Source organism: Cryptococcus neoformans, assembly GCF_000091045.1.
Source record: "Cryptococcus neoformans var. neoformans JEC21 chromosome 5 sequence".
NCBI lineage: Eukaryota > Fungi > Basidiomycota > Tremellomycetes > Tremellales > Cryptococcaceae > Cryptococcus > Cryptococcus deneoformans.
The window spans coordinates 26,240-45,000 of NC_006687.1; the positions used below are offsets into that span (position 1 = coordinate 26,240).

Below are 18,761 nucleotides of genomic sequence, written 5' to 3' on the forward strand. Positions count from 1 at the left end.
TCCCTTTTCGCGGGTTTCTTGATGGTACTCTCATGCATATATCCTTCCCAACGTGAACAGCAATGCGCAGCTTTGCACTTATCACTTAGCCGGAACGGAGTTTCACCTGAAACAATCTAGACGCATTTCTGTGGATGCATTCGGACGGTACATGTGCAAGAGACTTCCAGAAAAAAAAAAAAAAAAAGAAGGTTCGCCGTCCGTGTGATTTGTGTTCCACTAGCCGAAAATGTGTTCCTTATTATTTATCTAGGATGTGCCGCGGAAGGGCTTTGAAATTCTCCGGCGGCGGTCTGTGAATGTCCCAGGGAGCTGGACCAGACGCGCGGTTCGGATGTGCGTGTGTGGATATAATTCCGCTGATTTTGTCTGTTGAGTGGAACGATCGATGAAGTCGGTTCGCATGATTGTTGCTGGCTTTCACTCATGGAGCGTGGCATTGACATCACTGCTCAAATCCCGAGTCTTGCCCAAAGCTCCTCGGTCCGCTCAAAGCTACTTTCGTGAGCCCATGCTCAGCAACTTCAAATCCGGAACGCAACGGTAGTTCGTAATCATGCGCGCGGTCCTGGACCCGCCTCGGTCCGAGAGAACGCTTGCCGGATTTGTTGTGTTCGGTGTGCGGGCAAAGTTGTATACTTTCCTCATAGATAACAGTACTTAATTGACTGACAGTCTGCACTGTTGATCTTGAGACAGTGAACAATACATGACAGGATGACGGCCACCAGAAACACGAATGGGCACGGAGAGCTGAACCGGGAGGCTCACACAACCAACAAAGTAGTTTCCGTGAGTGCGCTTTTCGACTGCCGCCGAGTTGGACTGACATATTGGCAGGAAAAAGAAGAACAATTGGTGCTGAACACGATACGATGCCTTGCAGCAGACTTGTGTCAGCAGGTATGTTCAGTTTCCGGCGTCCGCAAGATTTTGATTGCTAAGTTCTCGCAGTACAAAGGCGGTCATCCCGGTACTGTTATGGGTGCCTCAGCCATAGGGATTGCCTTGTGGAGATATGAGATGAGATACAACCCTCTAAACCCCGACTGGTTCAATCGAGACCGTACGTTGAGCCGTCGAAAATTGAGGAAGCTGAGCCCAGATAGGCTTCGTCCTTTCGGCTGGACATGCTTGTCTTTTCCAATATATTTTCCTCCATCTTTCCGGCTACGAAGCTTGGACATTGGACCAAATCAAGATGTATCACTCCCCAGCGACTTCGGGATCTATGGCCGCAGGACACCCTGAGATAGAATACCCAGGCATGTGGAATCTCAGCAAAGCGATGATGATATGATTGACAATTGCAGGTATCGAGGTGACAACTGGACCCCTCGGACAGGGTATCTCTAACGCGGTCGGGATGGCAATTGCATCAAAGCAGCTTGCGGCGACATACAACAGGGAAGGGCTGGATATAGTGGACAACAAAATCTGGTGTTTCACCGGTGATGGCTGTTTACAAGAAGGTGTTGGCCAGGAAGGTATCTCTTTCTGACCGGAAATAAAGAAGTCTGGGTGCTAACGTTCTGCAGCCATTTCGCTGGCAGGGCATTTGGGATTGGATAATTTGATCCTGGTATATGACAACAATGCTGTCACGGTAGACGGCCGAATCGACAACTGTTTTACCGAGAACACTTCGAAAAAACTGCAAGCTCAAGGCTGGAATGTCATCGACGTCTATGATGGCTCGAACGATGTGAGTGTTGAATGCTTAAGCCAGTTCACGACTCATGCGGATAACAGCTTGCCGCGATCCTAGAAGGGTTTGACAAAGCCAAGCAGTTCAAAGGGAAACCAAGTCTGGTTAATATACGTACAGTCATTGGTTACTCCTCACGAAAAGCCAACACTGGACCGGCCCATGGTCAAGCCTTGGGAGACGATGAAGTGGCATATGTCAAAACTCAACTCGGATTCGATCCTGCTCAGAAATTCGTTATTCCCGACAAGGCATACGAATATTTCGCTGAATGCAAAATCAAGGGTGCAAAGGCAAACGAAGAATGGAACGAAAAATTCGAAGCCTACTCAAAGGCGTATCCAGACTTGTATAAACAGCTGACTGATCGAATGAACGGCAGATTTGCTCCAGATGGTTGGGAAACTCTGTTACCGGCGAAAAAGGATCTTCCGCAAGGGGACCAGCCTACCAGGAAGTCAAGTGGAATCGCAGTTCAAACTTTGGTGCCCAAGAATAATACCTTCATCGCTGGTTCAGCGGACCTCCTCGAATCCACCTTTGTCAATTTCGATGGTCAAGTAGAGTTCCAGAACGTGGGTTTTTTTAAAACTGCAGTTTTGAAATGTTTGATTTGAAGGCTGACACTGTCCATAGCCTTCTTCGGGTCTGGGAGACTACACTGGCAGACAAATTCGCTTCGGCATTAGGGAGTTTGCAATGGTGGGTTTGGGCAACGGTATGGCAGCATATCACAAGGGAATGTTCATCCCGTGAGTGACCAATTGCCTATTATTTCAACTGCTTACATTTCATAAGTATCATGTCTACGTTCTTCATGTTTTGGATCTACGCTGCCCCGGCCGCCCGAATGGCCGCTTTACAACATCTGCGATTCATCGGAGTTGCCACTCATGATTCCATCGGTATAGGGGAAGATGGTAGGTATTCCCTTCAGCCTTGGCATCCATTTTTGCTGAATAAATATTACTTGGTAGGTCCCACCCATCAGCCCATCGCTCTGGCTGCTTTCTACAGAGCCTTACCGAACATCAACCTTATCCGACCTGCCGATGCAGAGGAATGTATGGGAATGTGGCTCTTGGCTCTATCGGATCAATCAGCAAACACCCCCAGCATCTTCGCCTTGTCTCGACAACCCGTGCCCCTTCTTTCCGGAACCGACCGTACAAAGGTCGCACAAGGGGCTTACATTGTTTACGGTGATGACAGAAGTCCGGATATGACGATTATTGCAACCGGTGCTGAAGTCGCCCGAGCAATCGAGTCTGCCAAGCTGCTGAAGTCGGTTAAGAAGGTCCGAGTAGTCTCGATGCCTTCCCAGAAACATTTCGACATTCAAACTGCAGAATACAAAGAATTGGTTCTAAAGAGCTCCACCGCCCTCGTGGTCGCAATTGAAGCATGGGCTTCTTACGGTTGGGCTAGATACGCACATGCTTCGTTGTCCATGCAGACTTTCGTAAGGCTATTTCCCCTCTGGCATTTGATCCTCAGCTCATAAATCGCGATAGGGTCACTCGGCACCTCAACAGCAGCTGTATGAGCATTTCGGATTCTCTCCGAAAGCCATGGCAGAGAAGATTGATGAGTGGGCGGCCAGGTGGCAAACGAAAGGAGGCCGGCCAGGACTTGGTGATTTCGAAGAGCTGTTGCTGCGCTATACGCAACATTGAGTCAGAGATTCAAGGTTCCATGGTGATTGCTTGTTAAATGGCATTGACACGCAGTGCTTAGGTTGCGCAGATGCTGGGATTATGTTATATGAGTACTGAGATTGTGCTGCATGAACACTCGGAATGATCTGGGAAACATCGAACCTCTTTGCCATTCTCATATAGAATTGCACTTCACATGTGGAACAATGCACTCTCGACAATTCGCTTATTCTGTCAAACAAGGTCTCAACTCAGAGGGGTCCAGCAAACGATTTTTGATGACTCTTTTTCATTTCAGCACTAAAATCACTTCGATTCATCGATCATGCGTCGACAGGTCAATTATGAGAGGACTGGACGGCTCGATCTGAGAGGACCTCGCATGTAACTCGCAGGACATTGATACTCCGAGAGAAGATCATTCACAAATCCAACCTCCCATCTTAAACACAGTAGCTGAAAAACAAATCGCCAGATGAGAAGGATTGGAACCAGGCATAAGAACAGAATCATGAGGGGCCGGTGTAGGCCGCGACGTTGAGATGCTGGAAGATAGAAGGGTTGGCTGGTCAATGGCAACGCAACAGTGCTACGTGAACTCGCTCGATATAATAAATGGCTAGATCGATGGAATAGCCAAAAGATTGAATGGGCCCGTATTCATATGACTGGAGTAATATGTATGGCAAAGCGGATATACAGCACACATGTTTGTATACAGCGTCAACAGATGCGAGAAGAGCGTACAGATCGAAAGCACTTACGCGCAAGATCCCATGTATGGCCCAACAACTTGTTGATAATTTGAACCCTATTGAATGGAGGCGTGCGTCGTTTCATCCCCAGTCGTGCATTGATTGAATGAGGGACGGTCCTTCCGAGATCATTCCCCTTTCCATTTCCGGTTCTTCTCCACCAACCTGCTTCACCAGCTTCTGATCCAGCACCGTCACTTTGAAATCCTCCCGGCATGGGGAAGACGAGATGATATGGACAAGCGGGCGTGAATAGATGGGAAGCCAAGCTTCTGTACAACATCAGCAGATGAGACACATAATCCCATACATTTCCCAACCTCTTCCTTTCTTGCAGATGTAGGTATGCAAAAAGAAGTCGCAGTGATCAGCAAAGAGGGGCTAGTAAATGCAAGCTAGATTGTCACAGCTTCACGCCGCAGCAGTCGTGATGAATGCGCACAACCCGAAAGCAGCGCTGTATTTTGTACTCGTTTCTTCTCTTGCCTCGTAAAATGTTCGCGGACAATTATTTGCTCCACTCGCAAACCACATCAATGCGCGTATAAACCACCGTGAACCCTTCTCGGACTTTGTTCTGTTTGGAAGGTCTACCGACTGAGATTCATTGGAACAGAGGCCCTAACGGCATGGATCGACGCCTATCTATTCGGAATTACAGCAGAGTTAGAATCACACGACTTCCAAGGCTATTTGATGAACACTTCTTGTAATAAATAGGGTTCAGGAACGCTAAAGATATGCGCATTTTTCTCATGATTCACATTAGAAAAAGGAGATTAAATGCCACATCGGGCGGCTTCGGATATGATTACAAGAAGATTACAAGGTTGATTAGAGAGGGTATGTATGACGTTGCTGTTGTTTCACTGGAATCGCCCGCCAAGTCCCTGAGCGTTTTTCGTTCCTCTGCGAACGCAGCTGAGAGCGGTGTGACGTTCGCTGCGTCGGGCATCCTCTACAAAAGCTTTATAATTCTCATATTCGCCCTTTCCCCATTTAACTTTACCATCCACACGGTATACTTATAACAGGACTGTACACGTCAAACACTGCCAAAGAGTGAGTTCACACGACCATCACACATAATAGTCCTTTCACACGTTGTGTGTCACATAGTTGCTGACCATGTTTGCCTTTCACAGCACCACTTACAACCTGGCAAAATCTCCAACAGAGAAAAAAAAGACAACAGAGAACCATGTCTGCCAACGCACAATCCCGCCCCGAACCAATTCCTGTTCCGGGAGCGTCTCATGCACCTGTCTCTCCCACTTCTTTGCCCTCTGATGTCGCCACCTCTCCCAACGCTCGCCGAAAAAGCAACCCTTCACCACCTATTGACCCTTCCAAACTCAACAACCACCCTGCTCCTCTCCCAGAACAACCTGAATCACCCAAAGCTGAACCTCGCTCTCCTCCACTTCGCAGTCCTCAGAACTCTACCTCTCCCCACTCGGTGACGGCTGCTGATTCTGCATACCTTGACACTGGTCTTCCGGCCGAGCCCGCTTCACACCCTACGGTCGCTGAGACGGGAGCTCTTTCTAGTAGTCATGAGACAGGACCGAGGCAGGGGCAGCTGAAGAGGGTCGAGAAGAAAGGTGATGGTGGAATCATCAAACTCGGTAGTCTTGGAGGAGACGGTTTGAAGATCAAGCCTCCAGTGGACAGGGAGGATTAGATGGATAGTAATATGTAGAAGCCTGTGTACGATAAGCGAGTACATTTTTTAGAACTAAATGAAGGAAACTAGGCGGAACACGTTGCCTATGTACAGTTTATGCCCAAGATGAAATTCATGTAAATTTACCTCTTTACCTTCCTTCACAGCCAGCGGATCGTACAACAAACGGTTCTGACATGTCGTTTTTTTTAAATACAACTCTACAAATCCCTCTCCCCACCCCATATCGCCTTCACCCTAGGAAATCTCAAACTTTTCGCTCCTTCTCTTCCTATTGCCTCGCTCTCGGAAAAATACTCCACCGTTATCGTCTTTCCCACAATCTCTTCAGGTTTCTCTGCATATCTCAGCCTCTCCTCAGCTGAGAACCCAGATCCTACGGAGACAGGGTGCCCCTTATGCTCAATCCAGACACTAGCGAGAGCTTCATGCTCGTCGAAAACACCGTTGATAGCAAGGCGCATAATGTTGGTATCTGCTGATTTGACGACGTACTCGGCGTCTTGCCATTTCTTGAACTTTCGAACGTCCGATCTAAGCCTTAGTCAGCTTTCGCTGATTTTCCGAAGGTACACAACGGTCACCTACGATCTCTTCCCCTTATAAAGCTGATCCGCCCTCAAAATCAACCCCTCCCATCCCTCATTCGCCGCGCGTTTCACCATGTCCTCCACATCCTCCGGTCTCTCAACCTTGCACTGCACCAGAGCCCTCATAATTCTCTCCTGCTCATCTATCCCCTCCAATGCTAATGACTTGTTCAACCAATTTCCCAGCCTCTCAACATCCGCTATCCGCTCGCTAAACTTCTTTCCTAGGCCGGGTCGAAGGAGACCTTGTTTGGCGTAGACCTCGGCCCAGGAGAGGACGTCAAAAACAAAGTAAGAGAGGTGCTGGATGGTTCCGCTTTTTCGTATGGCTGAGACAGTAGAAGGGAAGTCTTCAATGAAAGGGTCTGATGCGATCCACATCTTATCCGCCGCTGATCCGTCATCTCTCGGCTGGACCACCTTCAACTCCTCCTCCGTTTTTGGGCGCATCAAACAAATTTCTCCGTCGAGTACCAACCGCTTTACAACTCCTGTTTCACGGATTTCAACCACCTCCGGATCGTTCTTCAACCACTCTCGCAAGGGATTGTCTGGATGGTCTTTGACAAGCAGGCGAAGTTGTTCAGAAAGTTTGGTGAGGGAGTGGAATGGTTTACCAGAACGAGAGACGAAATGACCATGGACGAACTCGAGGGGTTTGGAAGAGGAGGAGGGGACAAGAACGTCGATGAAGGAGAGACATCGGACGCCATCAAGTTTGCGAGAAGCATACCAAACAGGTTCGGATTTGAATAATGAGGAAAATGGTGGTTCGAGCGATTTACCGAGGGCAACTTCGAATTTGTCGAGAGGTCTGAAGGTTGGGAGGATGGGTGTAACGCCGCTTACGGAAGGAGAGATTGGTCTCGGTGAAGACGCCAATTGGGAAGGTTTGGACGATGAAGTAATCTGCGTTGATGGATATTTTTTGGATAGCGATGGAGGTGACACTGTATTTGACAACTCCGACTCTCCTTCCACCCACGGTACGTTTACTAACGTCTTCGCCCCAAACCCGGCCACTAAATTTCTATCCAACAGCCTCCCAAATGTCTTTAACAGCTCGTCATTTCCTATGACACCATTCGCCTTCAGAAACGCTACCACCGTCCTCTTAGCGTCATGACCTGTTACGGCCTTTTGAGATAATAGATCGAATAACTCAATGAGAGATAGATCGGAAGTGGCAACTGAAGGGAGATCAATGGACTTGAAAGATTTGGGTGAATTATCAATAAAGGACTTGAGAGACGAAAATGTCATATAAGTGCGGTGATCTGGATGATATACGCTATTAGACATCAGTAATAACATAGCAAATGTATGCATTCGCAAGTCGAAGACTCACTACTCGAGAAGCTCCCGAAGCCAAGGATATCCTGCAATAATGTTCTGCTTCTCCGTTTTTGAGTTCTCCGCAGATACTCTATTGTTCAGCTCCCCTATATCTTTGAGGATTTTCACAACGGAATTTCCAGTACCCCCTGAAGAGTGGATATATCGGCTACCCAAGCCTATCGTCGCAAAAAGTTGTGCTGGCTCGTAGGTCACCCTCGAGCACGTTCGAAGCAGACATGATGATTGATGTTGATAGACGGCAGAACTCGCGGAAGCTGGTGACAGGTAAAGGTTTCTGTCTAAGGGATTTAAAGCGACATGTAAGGGCTTAGAACGCCAGCGTAGGATGGCCTTGATGGATGATAACGATTGACGAGTCGGTAGTAATTGCAATAATCCACCAAACATAGGTGGGATTTTCTCTGGTGATCGATTGTTGTTTGTCTAATTATTTAAATGAATGAAACAATAAATCCAGAATGGATGTACCGAAGAGCGTCATCAGTGGGTATGTAGCAAATTATTTGGATACCTCGGGGGATATAAAACCAATCACGAAACGAGAATCGATAATGAAAATTGATACGGCCAAACAAATGACGTTACGTCGACGGTCGACGAGCCGAGTGAATGACATGGTGTTTTGGTTATTTATTATTTAATTAAGTCAGCGGATATGTCCGATCTCGCAACTTAGTGCCATGTTTACGTATTCAAGACAAGGACCGACAGCCAACGAAGACGGCGGAGAGAAGAATGGCAACGAACGGTTCGTTGTCGTCAACCTCATACACTTCGCATTTCCCTAGTTTCTTGCTGACTGCCAAAAGGTACTCAGATATGTAGGCCTGTATAGCGACTGCCGACTATCTACGACATGAAACACTCTGATGGAGGACACGTCACATTATGTAGGCACTTGGCGCAGATCACTAGGTAGGTTTCGTAAACATCTGAAACGGAGCTAGGTGGTGAGAACGAATATGGACCTTTACGGTTTTCAGAGGATGCCATAATCAGATGAGCTGGGCGTGAAGATGCGTAATGCAAGGCAAAGGGCTGGCTACCAAAACAGTCATCACCGTTTAGTTTTGTCTGATTTGAAAGGACTTCGACAGTCCAATCCTCATTCACCATTTTGTAACATATGGAAGTATAGCAGGCCGTACAGTCCTCAATAAAAAGGTACAGATTTTTACGATATAGATAAGATGGGATAACAGCGATCAGCGCAGGCCAATGGAACAATGCGGATTACTACCGGGCAGGTCCTCGATAATTGTAAGTGCATCAACTTGACGTGCACTTTTTGTGAAATGGCTAGCTGACAGTTTCGCCAGTACCAGGAGTAGCGGAACGTTAAAGAAGGGCATGTGCACGTCTCGTCTTAATTTCCCTCTTTCCATCTCCCATCTATCGATTTTCGCCTCGAAAGTGAAATTTAACCAGAATGCCCGTCCCTACTGACGAAGACAAGCGCCTCCCTGTTACCCTATTGAGTGGGTTTTTAGGTAGTGGAAAGACCACCCTTTTATCCTACATTCTCAAGTCCAAGGAGCACGGACTACGATGCGCAGTCGTAGTAAATGATATGGGATCTTTGAATGTAGGTCACTTCCATCGTCCTATCACGTCTTCTGGCCCTCTTCTCCTATGGACAATCGCTCACTGCGTCACAGATCGATGCCGCATTGATCAACAACCACAAACTTACTCAGAAGGAAGAGAAGGTTGTACAGATGCAAAATGGTACTTCTTTCCCACGAAATACGCCTGACCTTTGTTAACGTTTTTTCAGGCTGCATTTGCTGCACCCTTCGAGCGGATTTGTTGGAAGAAATCGCTACTCTAGCTGAAGCAGGCCAATATGAGTATGTCCCATTTCCTTTAGCGGTTCCGACTCTGATTCCACAGTCATGATGTAGCTATCTTATTATCGAAAGCTCCGGTATCTCTGAACCTATCCAAGTTGCCGAAACATTTACCACCGAGTTTGCGGAAACCATGGGGGAAGGTACCGTCGAGGAAATCATCGATTCCCTTCCCGAAGACGCCAGCACTACCCCTGAGTCCCGGCGTCGCTTGGCCGAGCTAATCCATGCTGGTGGTCTTTCAAAGGTTGCCAGGCTCGACTGTTGCGTCAGTATGGTAGATTGTACTACCTTCCTCGATGATTTCGATACAACAGACTTCCTTACCGATCGTCATGGAAAGGAAGTCGCACCGGAGGATGAGAGAAACATTACCGACTTGTAAGCTCACCTTTTTCGACTTTTCGGTCATTCACTGACATCGAGGCAAGGTTGACCGACCAGATCGAGTTTGCCAATGTGATTTTATTGAATAAAACGGACATGGTATCCAGGGAGCACGTTGCCAAAGTGGAAGGTTTAGTGAAAACTCTCAACCCGTAAGTCCATTGTATCTTTGCGTTTGTCATGAACGACCACGTATTCTTACGGAACTAGCACGGCCAAAATCATCTTGACATCTTATTCCAAGGTGGATCTCAAGGACATCCTCAACACTCGCCTGTTTGACTTTGGTAAAGCTGCCATGGGTGCTGGATGGCTTCAATCCCTTCGCGAAAACACATTAACGGAGTTCACCGATGCTCGAGGTAACAAGAAAATGGTACCCAAACCCGAGACTTTGGAGTAAGTTCGCCTCGCCGTCTAGTCAACCTTCCAAGCCGTCCATAACCATAGCCACCATATAGATACGGTATCGGCTCTTTCGTGTACACCGCCCGTCGCCCCTTCCATCCTCGCCGCCTTTGGGACCTCGTATCTAAACCCTTCTGCATCCTCCAAACGACATTCGAAGACGATGAGGATCAAGATTCCGACGAAGAAGATGAAGACGACGAGATGATTCAAGAATTGACCGAGGAAGAAGGGAAACAAGCGATGTTCGAGCAGATGCAGAAAGAAAAAGCTGAGCTTGATTTGCCTGGTCGGGCTAAGTACAAGAGGGAATCTCCTATTTGGAAGGGGTTGCTAAGGAGTAAAGGGTTTGTTTGGCTTGCTACAAGGCCACATGTGCATGGCGAGTGGTCTCAGGCAGGCGTATGTTTCTCTTCTCCCTCTGGCTTCATATTAAGCTGTAATTGTAAAAGATGCTGATATTTCCATCGCATAGATCATGTTCACTTTAAACGGCGGTGGTCCTTGGATGTGCCGTATCCCAGAAAGCGAGTGGCCTGGCGGAGACGATCAAGAGGTTATTGATGCAATCAAGCTTGACTTTATGGGACCATGGGGCGATCGTAAGTTGCCGTAACGAGGTTAAGACTTATAGTTAATTGTATTCTTCTCTTGCTCGATTAGGCCGTCAAGAACGTGGGTAATTCATGTTCTCTGGGTAATCAAGCTGATTAAGGTTTTACAGTGGTGTTTATCGGGCAAAACTTAGACAAAGAACTCATTACAAAAACACTTAACAACACTCTCCTCAACGACAAAGAATGGGCTCAATGGGAAAAGGTGCGTTCACTTTTTCGCCTTGACTTATCGACTCTAACAGATTGTTGACGAACACTTAAGATTATGAACTCTCGCCGCTCAGAAGAGAAGAAGCTGGAACGTCTTTGTAACGTCTTCGATGGTGAGTGTGACAGCCCGCTCTCTCTCAGTGTAACAGATGCTGACTTTAACGCCGCTGCAGATGGATGGGAAGCGTGGATGGATCCCGAAGCTTCTGTAGAGGAGGAAGAGGTCAATGAAGGCCACAGACATGCGCATGCTCATGACGTACCTTTGGTAACGAAGAAGGCGAAGCTCTCGGCGTAGCTTAGCCCTTTAGTATGCTTTCACCTTTAGCACCATTCTTATTGATGCGGATATCAAAAATACTCTTGGCATTACCAATTTGCCAGGCGATTTCAGTATACGACTCGAGGAGCAATTCTACCTGTGGATTTAGTTTGAATGCTGTGCTACGTAGGAGATGAACGCGGATTACGACAATAATGTACAGTTGATTTTGGTGTGGAAAATTGATGATTTGCATGGTGATCGAAAACATAGCAAGCCCCCGTGGCGCAATCGGTAGCGCGCACGACTCTTAGAGTCTGCTTGAACTGGTTACGGGCCATCATCTCAATCGTGCGGTTGCGGGTTCGAGCCCCGCCGGAGGCTTTTTTACACTTTTTCTTTTTTCTTTTGCAATCTCGTTCTTTTTATTCTATCTATTATGTTTCATCTAATAAAAATGAACAACACTGTGCCGCAATAGTAGTGTGAGTGGTCGAAGCGAATAAAGAAGCTTACAAATGTCTCAAGCATGTTTCGTTTTGATGCATATGCCAAAAAAACCGTTCACCCTCGCTGGAGAAGCTAAGAGTTGGTTGATCATCAGTCCAGTGTTGCATGCACCGTTTTGATAAACTTCTTGACATACTGCTAGGACATCAGTAAATATCCCTTTTTATGTGATGATTTTATGACCAAAAGCTGATTTTGAACCATGAAGCAACCAGCTCTTATGATCCAAACCAGGGAAGAAAAACTAGCAGCATCAGCTGGCTCCGCTTTCTCTGTTTATCAAGATTTCGTGTGAGTTTATTAACGACGTAAAAGAGAAATCTGATTGTGTTGCGAGGGATATCTATAGGAAGGTGAGTAAATTCTTTTGAAAAAGAAAATGACTTTGACCGTCGCTGAACACACAGGTATATCAGGATCCGCTCATCAACAATTCCAAGAATGCCAAAGAATTTTACGTCCGCTAGGTCATTCTATCTCCTGCCCTGTTTTCGTCAACGACCTACGGGACGCAACTGCAATTGAGTGCTAAAATCATGCATTTATATATGCCTTTTCATATGGAATCGTACCAAACAATGTTCTTATTACTGTTGATCCTCCTCCATAATTTCCCTTTCACCAACTAGGCCCCCAACTATCTCTTTTAACCTCCTTACAAGCATGCCAGAATATGCATCACCTCTTGCACCTCCGCCCGTCGCGAGTCTCCTCAATTCAAGGTTCTACATGATAAACGTTAACAGAATTGCGAACACCGCCGAACGATAGACTCACCACTTCCATATCATCTAATCGTATCAGCGTCCCTCTCAGACCCGCCGCTACTCTTTCCAGCATTTTCATTGTCCCTGCATTTGACCTCGAAGCTTCCATCTGTGCTTGTTGAGACATGGCGAATGAGCTGAGTGAAGGAGAGAGGTTCTCTGGCCGGATAGGGGCAAGAGATCCCCGAACGTCGTTGGCATAGAATAAAAGATGTCGCCATATGAGAAGAAGGAGCGACTCAATCATATCTGTGGTGCCCAATTAGCTGGGTTCATTCATACATGACTGTGTAGGATGACATACTGAACAACATCTGGCTTCTTGCAATAAAGGCAACCTTGATTAAATCATCTGATAAGGGGGCATCGCCAATGAACTCGTTACGAAGCTTCTGTTGAGGTGTCAATACCAACAATCAATGTCTAGCGAATGACTCACTTCGACGTCCTCTTCTTCCAAATCGCTTCCGTCTTGCATTCGATCAAGGATCACCTCATACTGGTTAGACACCTCTTCCGTCGTCTCGGCAAGGTCAGAGAGAAGGTTGACGGCCATTTGTAGTGAAGGAGCAGAGGCTTGGAAGGTCATAAGTTCAGGTTTCAAAGAAATGGGGAGGAAAGAAACTCACCGATATATTTGACAGCGCTACCATGACTCCTCTGTACACCGGTGATAAACACGGGATTCCCAGATCCAGCCTTCAAGCCATTTGTGGCGGCGGTGAGGAAGGCAAGCAGGACTTGGTTAAGAAGTACCATCTGCGACTCAACTGACGTCGACGATAGTAAGCAGATGAATGGCCAATATAAGAAATGAGCACGGCGTACTTTTGCTATTCTCCTCGGCGATTTCGACCCAAGTGTTTTTGTCAAAAGCGTGAGCAGCGGCAGACAACACAGCAAGGTGGAAAGCGCCAAAACTTGACGGGGAATACTACGCCGATACTAGTCAATATCGCGCAGGTAGTAGCAGAATCAGCATTGGCTCACCAGATCCTCGGGAGAAACCTTGTGCACAACCATGGCCAAAATAGATACCACCAATCGACATTCATCAAGTGCGGTCACTGTAAGGTTTCGTTGAGGTTCACGGACGAGCGCAAGAATCGCTTCGCGGTGAGCGTTGAGGAAACTTATGGCCTACCAGTACACAGACACAATCAGTTGACTAATAATGTGTCAGAAATTTAAGGAGGGGACTCACATGACCAGCTCCTGACCTTGCAGACTTGTGCAAGCTCGACAGCACTCGGGTGAGCAATTGTAGACTGGCCACCAGTACTCGATGCTGCCTCTCGACAATCTCTCCCCCAGCGTACTCATCCAGCATGCCCTCGTTCAGCTGGATATTGATGAAGCCGCATGTGGCAAAGATCTCGAAGATGCCGGCGTCGAGGAGGTCTTCGGAACCCTTGCGAGTGGATGCGAGAGCGATTAGAAAGGCGATCTTGGCCTCAAACACCCAGTAAGCGTGGAGGTTTTCTGTTACAAATTCGTTATTACATATCTCTATCGGATGACATAAACACTCACCAGCATCAGGTGCAAGACATTCCATCAATGCCCCTTCCCTTTCCTTAACACTCCTCACAAACAAGGGCAGGTACCCATTGCTAATTAACGGCGCCACAACGTGCCTATCCCTCTCTCCCTGGCAAATGCTGACGACACCACCCAATAACGCAAAGCATTGCGTCTTCCACACATCCCGATCATCCATGGCGTCTCTACAAAGCCCGGGTACGAGTCTCTCCTTCTTGGCCGCAAATATTTGAAGCGTTATGCGCTGAAGCATGGTAGTACTGGAAAAGGAAGCGAGAGGGTCAACTGTTGAACCGGAAATGGATCGATCATCAGGGATGTTAGAGTTGGCTGGGATGATGAGCTGGAGGTATTGTGTGATCGCGGCATACAAGTTTCCCCTTGCAGTTTCTGTCGATCCCGGCCTCGTAGCAGCATCTACAACCTTTGCCAAAACCGCTCCGAGCTGTTCTACTGGAAGATTGACTCCTTCAAACTTCTGGAGCACGCCGACCAATGTTGTCATCACCACCAAGCTCGATTCACATAACAGATCCTCCACACCGGGAGCAAGGTCAATCTCTCCGTCAAGTCGAGCAAGTAAACCTTCAAGAAGGTCGAAGAGAATAGCTTCTTGGTGATCTTCTGTGATGTGCCTAGCGAAGAGCAAGGTTAATCCCACCTTGAGCAATTCGTTCCAAGCGGCAAGGAAGTTGCCCTTTGCAATCGCTACGTCGGTTTCCCTGTTCTTTCCTCCCAAACGCCTAAGCACGTATTCTGCCTCGGCATCTACACCTGGGATCGACGCCTGAGTGATCGCTCCCTGCCCCTCGAGCTGTTTCTTGAACGCCGTCAAACCAGCTCCGAGGCCCTTAATATCCCACCAATCCACATCCGGTCGTTTGTAAGCATCGAAATCAAATGACGCATAGAATTCAAGCTGGCGGTTATCGATAGGTTCTTCGACCCATTGTACATCAACAGAGTTGAGGAGGTCGATCAAAAGCGGAGGGAGCCGGTTTTCCCCTTCACCATCGCCTACGTCGCCACTATCGGAAAGGGCTTGTGTTTGGCCGTTGAAAAGGATCTGGGCGATACGAGAAGCCGATGCGCCATGGCCGTCATAGGTAAAAATCTCCAGAGAGGCACTTGAGATGATCCATCGTTGGAATTCAAGGTAGGCCACCAAGGTCTCAGAGCTGGTTTCTACCTTTGTATCCCTTGTCACAGCCCATCCCAATCCTGTTGTGGAAATGGAGGGGGCCGAAAGGGAACTGCCCTGGGGAACGAGGCCTTGCCATTCAGGACACTGGCGGGGCAAAGAGGCGAGTTGCCTTGCCGAATAGCCCGTGACGGACATTGCGTACGCCAACGTCGCTCTTCCAGTCAACACTCCCGAGAAGAGCTGATACACTAGTTCAGCACTCTTCGCTCCCAACTGAGGATGTATCTCCAAAATCCCATCACCTTCACCCGTCGATCCGGCCAATCCGGCACCTTCAAGCATTTGCTTCAAAACAACCTGAAGACACCCCTCTTCAGAGGAGAATGAGAATTGGCGATGACGGAAATCGTATCCGAGAAGGAAATGAGCAATGTTAGGTGAGGTGTTGGATGACGATGTACCATCGATCAGGATGTCGAGGATAACCGAACGAATGACCATGGGTAATTCTTCCTTGACCTGCTCGATATCCCCATGCAACGCTATCTCCTCTACTGCCTCCACACCTTGTTCCGGATCCTCACTTTCCACATCTAACCTCCTCACAAATCCTTGCAATATCCGGATTGAATCATCCGAAACGTCCAACACCCCCGCCAACCGATTCACCTCACCCTTGTACTCCCCTTGGAACAAGTCTGATCGATTGAACACTGGAGAATTGGAGAGCAACGCGATAAGTTTGGTGGAAAGGTACGAGATCATTGGGTCATCATCGCCTATCAACAAAGCGATATTGTTCACGTTTGTCAAATGTGCGAGGAGATGGTTATCCAGCGGCTGAAGGCCGTACGGTCGTTTCAGAGTATGTACTGGGTTTCGAGAAGGGTCGGTAAGAGCGAGTAGGAGTACGTCGGCAAAGACCAATTGGAGTTCCATCACACGGTGGTAGATCCTCAATACCTGCCTCAAAACCTTGCTCACAATCTTCTTCCTCTCTCTGTTCCCGCCCAAAGAAGCGGCACTGTCCAAAACCTCTGCGAGGACGGCAAAGATATCACGTTCGCTTAGCAGACGGAGGATGACGATAAAGCCGGGTTCTTCACTCAATTCCAGGGCGATCTGTCCGATTCCCCTACCTGATCCTCCTGTTCCTCCAACAGAACTCGCGCTAGAGCTGGAACCAGACCCAGAGCCTAGGTTTAGAAGCTCACTCATATCGAACCCTAGGACCGCCCTTTCCAAAAATGCTGTCAACCCATCTAGGACCTCCCATCTCTCTGAATCCCTCGTATACCTCCTCATCTTGAGTGAAAGTAATATCCCATCGATGACTTGGAAAGTCCCGCGTCTCAGAGTGTTGCTCAACCTGGGACGAGTAGACGATAGAGTAGGTTTCCCTAATGTGGATGAGATTGAGACGGTTCCCGATGTAGAGGATGACGATGAGGAAGAGGGAGAAGGTAAAAGTGCAGTGAGAAAATTGACGTAAGCACGACTCAGCTCGTACCTCCCCGCTTCCCCCTCCAAGAATCCCATCCTAATCAACCACCCCACCGGAGCTGGTATCCTTCCTCCTTCCAGATACCTCACATCTGCATTCGGATCGCGGTATGATATCTTTTCGTAAAACCCTACTGACTGCACAAGGACTTCGTCGTCCATTGGATCGTGGGTGGTAATGGAGCCTTCCGACTGAGATTGAGAAGGGCGAGAAGTGAAAGCAGTGATAGCATTGAGTATGGCCGCCTTCAAATGGAGTGGCACATTCTCGCAATTCACGAAATCCCAGAGCACACCAAGTGGGTGCGGTTTCATCTGCAATAACGCACCCCTCGCTGCGGGCGACCATTTCACCACCGTGCTCAACACTTCCGTCCAACCTTTACATATCTCCACCTCTTCCATAGGCATAGGGTCTAGCGATGGCGGGGGGTTACGTGTTGTTTTGATAGGTTCATAAGCGTGGGGCATGATGTCGATGTAATGTTGATAAAACTTGAATAAAGCTGTCCAAGGGAGACGGGTGTCTTTGAGCCTTTCATAGCTTATGGCAGCGCAGGAAGGACCAGAGGAAATTGAGGATAACATTTCCCAAAAGGCTGGACCGGGGAAACCACCACGAGTATCGAGAATTGTGCCGGTGAACGTCGGATTTCCCCACAAATCGAGAGCAGAATCAGGAGGGAGGGAGCGGTAGATTGAAGCAAAGAGGCGGAGAAAAGTTTGGTAATTATAAACGTTGGCGTCGGCATTAGGGTTTATGTGCGAAAGAGCAATAGACGATCGTCGAATCAAAGCGTCTTCCTCCCTATTCCGTAGATTCCGCAAAAACTGCTTCTTCCCGGCGAGGATATCAACTAAATCCTGCAACTGCCTAAACAAAAACTCGTCATTCCCTTTATCCGACGCAAGTGCAACCTTGACAAGCGAATCCGTGCCAGCCTCCTTCACCTCGTCAGGCTCATCCCAGCCCCTTTCTTGGCGAATGGAGATGACTAGCTCGTGCAGGAACTGGAATGCGCCGTTGGCGATAGAGTCAAGCAACCATCCTTCCATTTCATGTTGATCAATACCTGTCTGGATGACGCTGGGGTCGTGTTTGATGCAGGATAGATAGAAAAGGGACCAGGAGAGTTTGATGGATTCTCGAAGACGAGGGATCGCCCACCGTTCTTGAAGCTACATCATTGTACATGTGTTAGTTTGGCTGGCTTAGTGAATGATGGCAGTACTCACGGCAAGACTCGAGGCAAGCTTGAGGAACTTGATATCGTGACACCAATCCTCGGCAACCTTTTCCTCCTCCATCAGCTCCGTTCTCATACGTATTGAAACACGAAAAGACAAACTCACATCATACCTCGCGTCCGACGCATCCAGCACTTCCAGGGGCTTCCACGCCGCCCAAACGCTCGCTGCCACCAAACCCACCACAGCATCCATCCTTTCCACCTTGGCCAACCATTTCAAAACCCTTATAACCTGGCCCCTCCCCAATCTGCCTCCTTCCGCAATCAACGCAAGTATCCCTGCCAACTTATTCTGCTCAGCTCGGAGAGCTGTAAGCCGGAATTGTTGGAGTTCATATCCCTGTCCCGAAGACGAAGTGGACAGGAGGGAAGAGATTTTCGTCTGAAGAATAGATAGTTGGCTGAGTATCTGGTCTACCAAGGTCCCCTCTTTCCCACCGCCATCTGCAAGGGTCACTTTCGCTCCCAACAAATCTTCCACAAATTCCTTCAACCCCTCCCACCCACTCCCCATCATATCCCCCTGCTCCAACACTACCTTCAACAGTTCCTTT

The 18,761-nt window shown here is 48.1% G+C and overlaps 5 protein-coding genes and 1 non-coding gene across 6 annotated transcripts in view; 4 read left to right on the plus strand and 2 right to left on the minus strand.

Annotated features, from left to right (window-relative positions):
* The first annotated feature begins 390 nt into the window (after window positions 1-390).
* CNE00140 (transketolase, putative) lies at window positions 391-4,894 on the plus strand. The gene is made up of 11 exons (XM_570699.2): window positions 391-792; window positions 841-903; window positions 955-1,066; window positions 1,110-1,265; window positions 1,314-1,487; window positions 1,539-1,705; window positions 1,753-2,283; window positions 2,345-2,460; window positions 2,507-2,628; window positions 2,686-3,170; window positions 3,223-4,894. Exons 1-11 carry the CDS (start codon window positions 718-720, stop codon window positions 3,382-3,384), a joined length of 2,163 nt encoding a protein of 720 aa, XP_570699.1. The 5' UTR covers window positions 391-717; the 3' UTR covers window positions 3,385-4,894.
* A 202-nt stretch (window positions 4,895-5,096) lies between these two features.
* CNE00150 (hypothetical protein) lies at window positions 5,097-5,931 on the plus strand. Its single transcript, XM_570700.2, has 2 exons — window positions 5,097-5,183; window positions 5,267-5,931. The coding sequence occupies exon 2, from the start codon at window positions 5,323-5,325 to the stop codon at window positions 5,803-5,805; it is 483 nt and encodes a 160-aa protein (XP_570700.1). The 5' UTR covers window positions 5,097-5,183; window positions 5,267-5,322; the 3' UTR covers window positions 5,806-5,931.
* A 56-nt stretch (window positions 5,932-5,987) lies between these two features.
* CNE00160 (expressed protein) lies at window positions 5,988-8,267 on the minus strand. Its single transcript, XM_570707.1, has 3 exons — window positions 7,747-8,267; window positions 6,397-7,689; window positions 5,988-6,342 (listed from the first exon to the last, which is right to left on the minus strand). The coding sequence occupies exons 1-3, from the start codon at window positions 8,142-8,144 to the stop codon at window positions 6,009-6,011; spliced, it is 2,025 nt and encodes a 674-aa protein (XP_570707.1). The 5' UTR covers window positions 8,145-8,267; the 3' UTR covers window positions 5,988-6,008.
* Window positions 8,268-8,521: 254 nt separating this feature from the next.
* CNE00170 (cobalamin synthesis protein, putative) lies at window positions 8,522-11,709 on the plus strand. Its single transcript, XM_024657137.1, has 15 exons — window positions 8,522-8,672; window positions 8,741-8,921; window positions 8,972-9,017; window positions 9,077-9,342; window positions 9,416-9,485; window positions 9,535-9,607; window positions 9,662-9,988; window positions 10,039-10,146; window positions 10,205-10,393; window positions 10,456-10,804; window positions 10,878-11,004; window positions 11,066-11,077; window positions 11,127-11,221; window positions 11,282-11,342; window positions 11,403-11,709. Exons 4-15 carry the CDS (start codon window positions 9,187-9,189, stop codon window positions 11,525-11,527), a joined length of 1,692 nt encoding a protein of 563 aa, XP_024512817.1. The 5' UTR covers window positions 8,522-8,672; window positions 8,741-8,921; window positions 8,972-9,017; window positions 9,077-9,186; the 3' UTR covers window positions 11,528-11,709.
* Window positions 11,710-11,767: 58 nt separating this feature from the next.
* CNE00180 lies at window positions 11,768-11,875 on the plus strand. The gene has a single exon. It is a non-coding gene; the product is annotated as a tRNA-Lys (tRNA).
* A 649-nt stretch (window positions 11,876-12,524) lies between these two features.
* The window catches only part of CNE00190 (structural constituent of nuclear pore, putative), a 6,776-nt gene continuing 539 nt past the window's right edge, over window positions 12,525-18,761 (minus strand). Inside the window, exons 2-12 of the mRNA XM_024657138.1 lie at window positions 18,311-18,761; window positions 18,194-18,250; window positions 14,302-18,136; window positions 13,973-14,250; window positions 13,759-13,908; window positions 13,597-13,702; window positions 13,398-13,538; window positions 13,208-13,344; window positions 13,073-13,160; window positions 12,779-13,017; window positions 12,525-12,726 (exon numbers count right to left, since the gene is read on the minus strand). The exon at window positions 18,311-18,761 is cut by the window's right edge and continues 217 nt beyond it. Coding sequence (XP_024512820.1) covers window positions 12,589-12,726; window positions 12,779-13,017; window positions 13,073-13,160; window positions 13,208-13,344; window positions 13,398-13,538; window positions 13,597-13,702; window positions 13,759-13,908; window positions 13,973-14,250; window positions 14,302-18,136; window positions 18,194-18,250; window positions 18,311-18,761 — 5,620 coding nt within the window. The 3' untranslated portion in view covers window positions 12,525-12,588. The remainder of the gene's footprint in view (window positions 12,727-12,778; window positions 13,018-13,072; window positions 13,161-13,207; window positions 13,345-13,397; window positions 13,539-13,596; window positions 13,703-13,758; window positions 13,909-13,972; window positions 14,251-14,301; window positions 18,137-18,193; window positions 18,251-18,310) is intronic.

What these genes read in the sequence shown, in the direction of transcription:
- CNE00140 (XM_570699.2), top strand. Translation starts at nt 718, where the DNA reads ATGACGGCCACCAGAAACACGAATGGGCACGGAGAGCTGAACCGGGAG. An exon ending in TCTATGATGGCTCGAACGAT is followed by an intron (nt 1,706 to 1,752) that starts GTGAGTGTTGAA and finishes TGCGGATAACAG; the next exon opens with CTTGCCGCGATCCTAGAAGG. An exon ending in CGTTGTCCATGCAGACTTTC is followed by an intron (nt 3,171 to 3,222) that starts GTAAGGCTATTT and finishes AAATCGCGATAG; the next exon opens with GGTCACTCGGCACCTCAACA.
- CNE00150 (XM_570700.2), top strand. Translation starts at nt 5,323, where the DNA reads ATGTCTGCCAACGCACAATCCCGCCCCGAACCAATTCCTGTTCCGGGA.
- CNE00160 (XM_570707.1), bottom strand. Translation starts at nt 8,144, where the DNA reads ATGTTTGGTGGATTATTGCAATTACTACCGACTCGTCAATCGTTATCA. An exon ending in CTTCGGGAGCTTCTCGAGTA is followed by an intron (nt 7,690 to 7,746) that starts GTGAGTCTTCGA and finishes GATGTCTAATAG; the next exon opens with CGTATATCATCCAGATCACC. An exon ending in CTTTATAAGGGGAAGAGATC is followed by an intron (nt 6,343 to 6,396) that starts GTAGGTGACCGT and finishes ACTAAGGCTTAG; the next exon opens with ATCGGACGTTCGAAAGTTCA.
- CNE00170 (XM_024657137.1), top strand. Translation starts at nt 9,187, where the DNA reads ATGCCCGTCCCTACTGACGAAGACAAGCGCCTCCCTGTTACCCTATTG. An exon ending in ATGATATGGGATCTTTGAAT is followed by an intron (nt 9,343 to 9,415) that starts GTAGGTCACTTC and finishes ACTGCGTCACAG; the next exon opens with ATCGATGCCGCATTGATCAA. An exon ending in GCGAGTGGTCTCAGGCAGGC is followed by an intron (nt 10,805 to 10,877) that starts GTATGTTTCTCT and finishes TCCATCGCATAG; the next exon opens with ATCATGTTCACTTTAAACGG.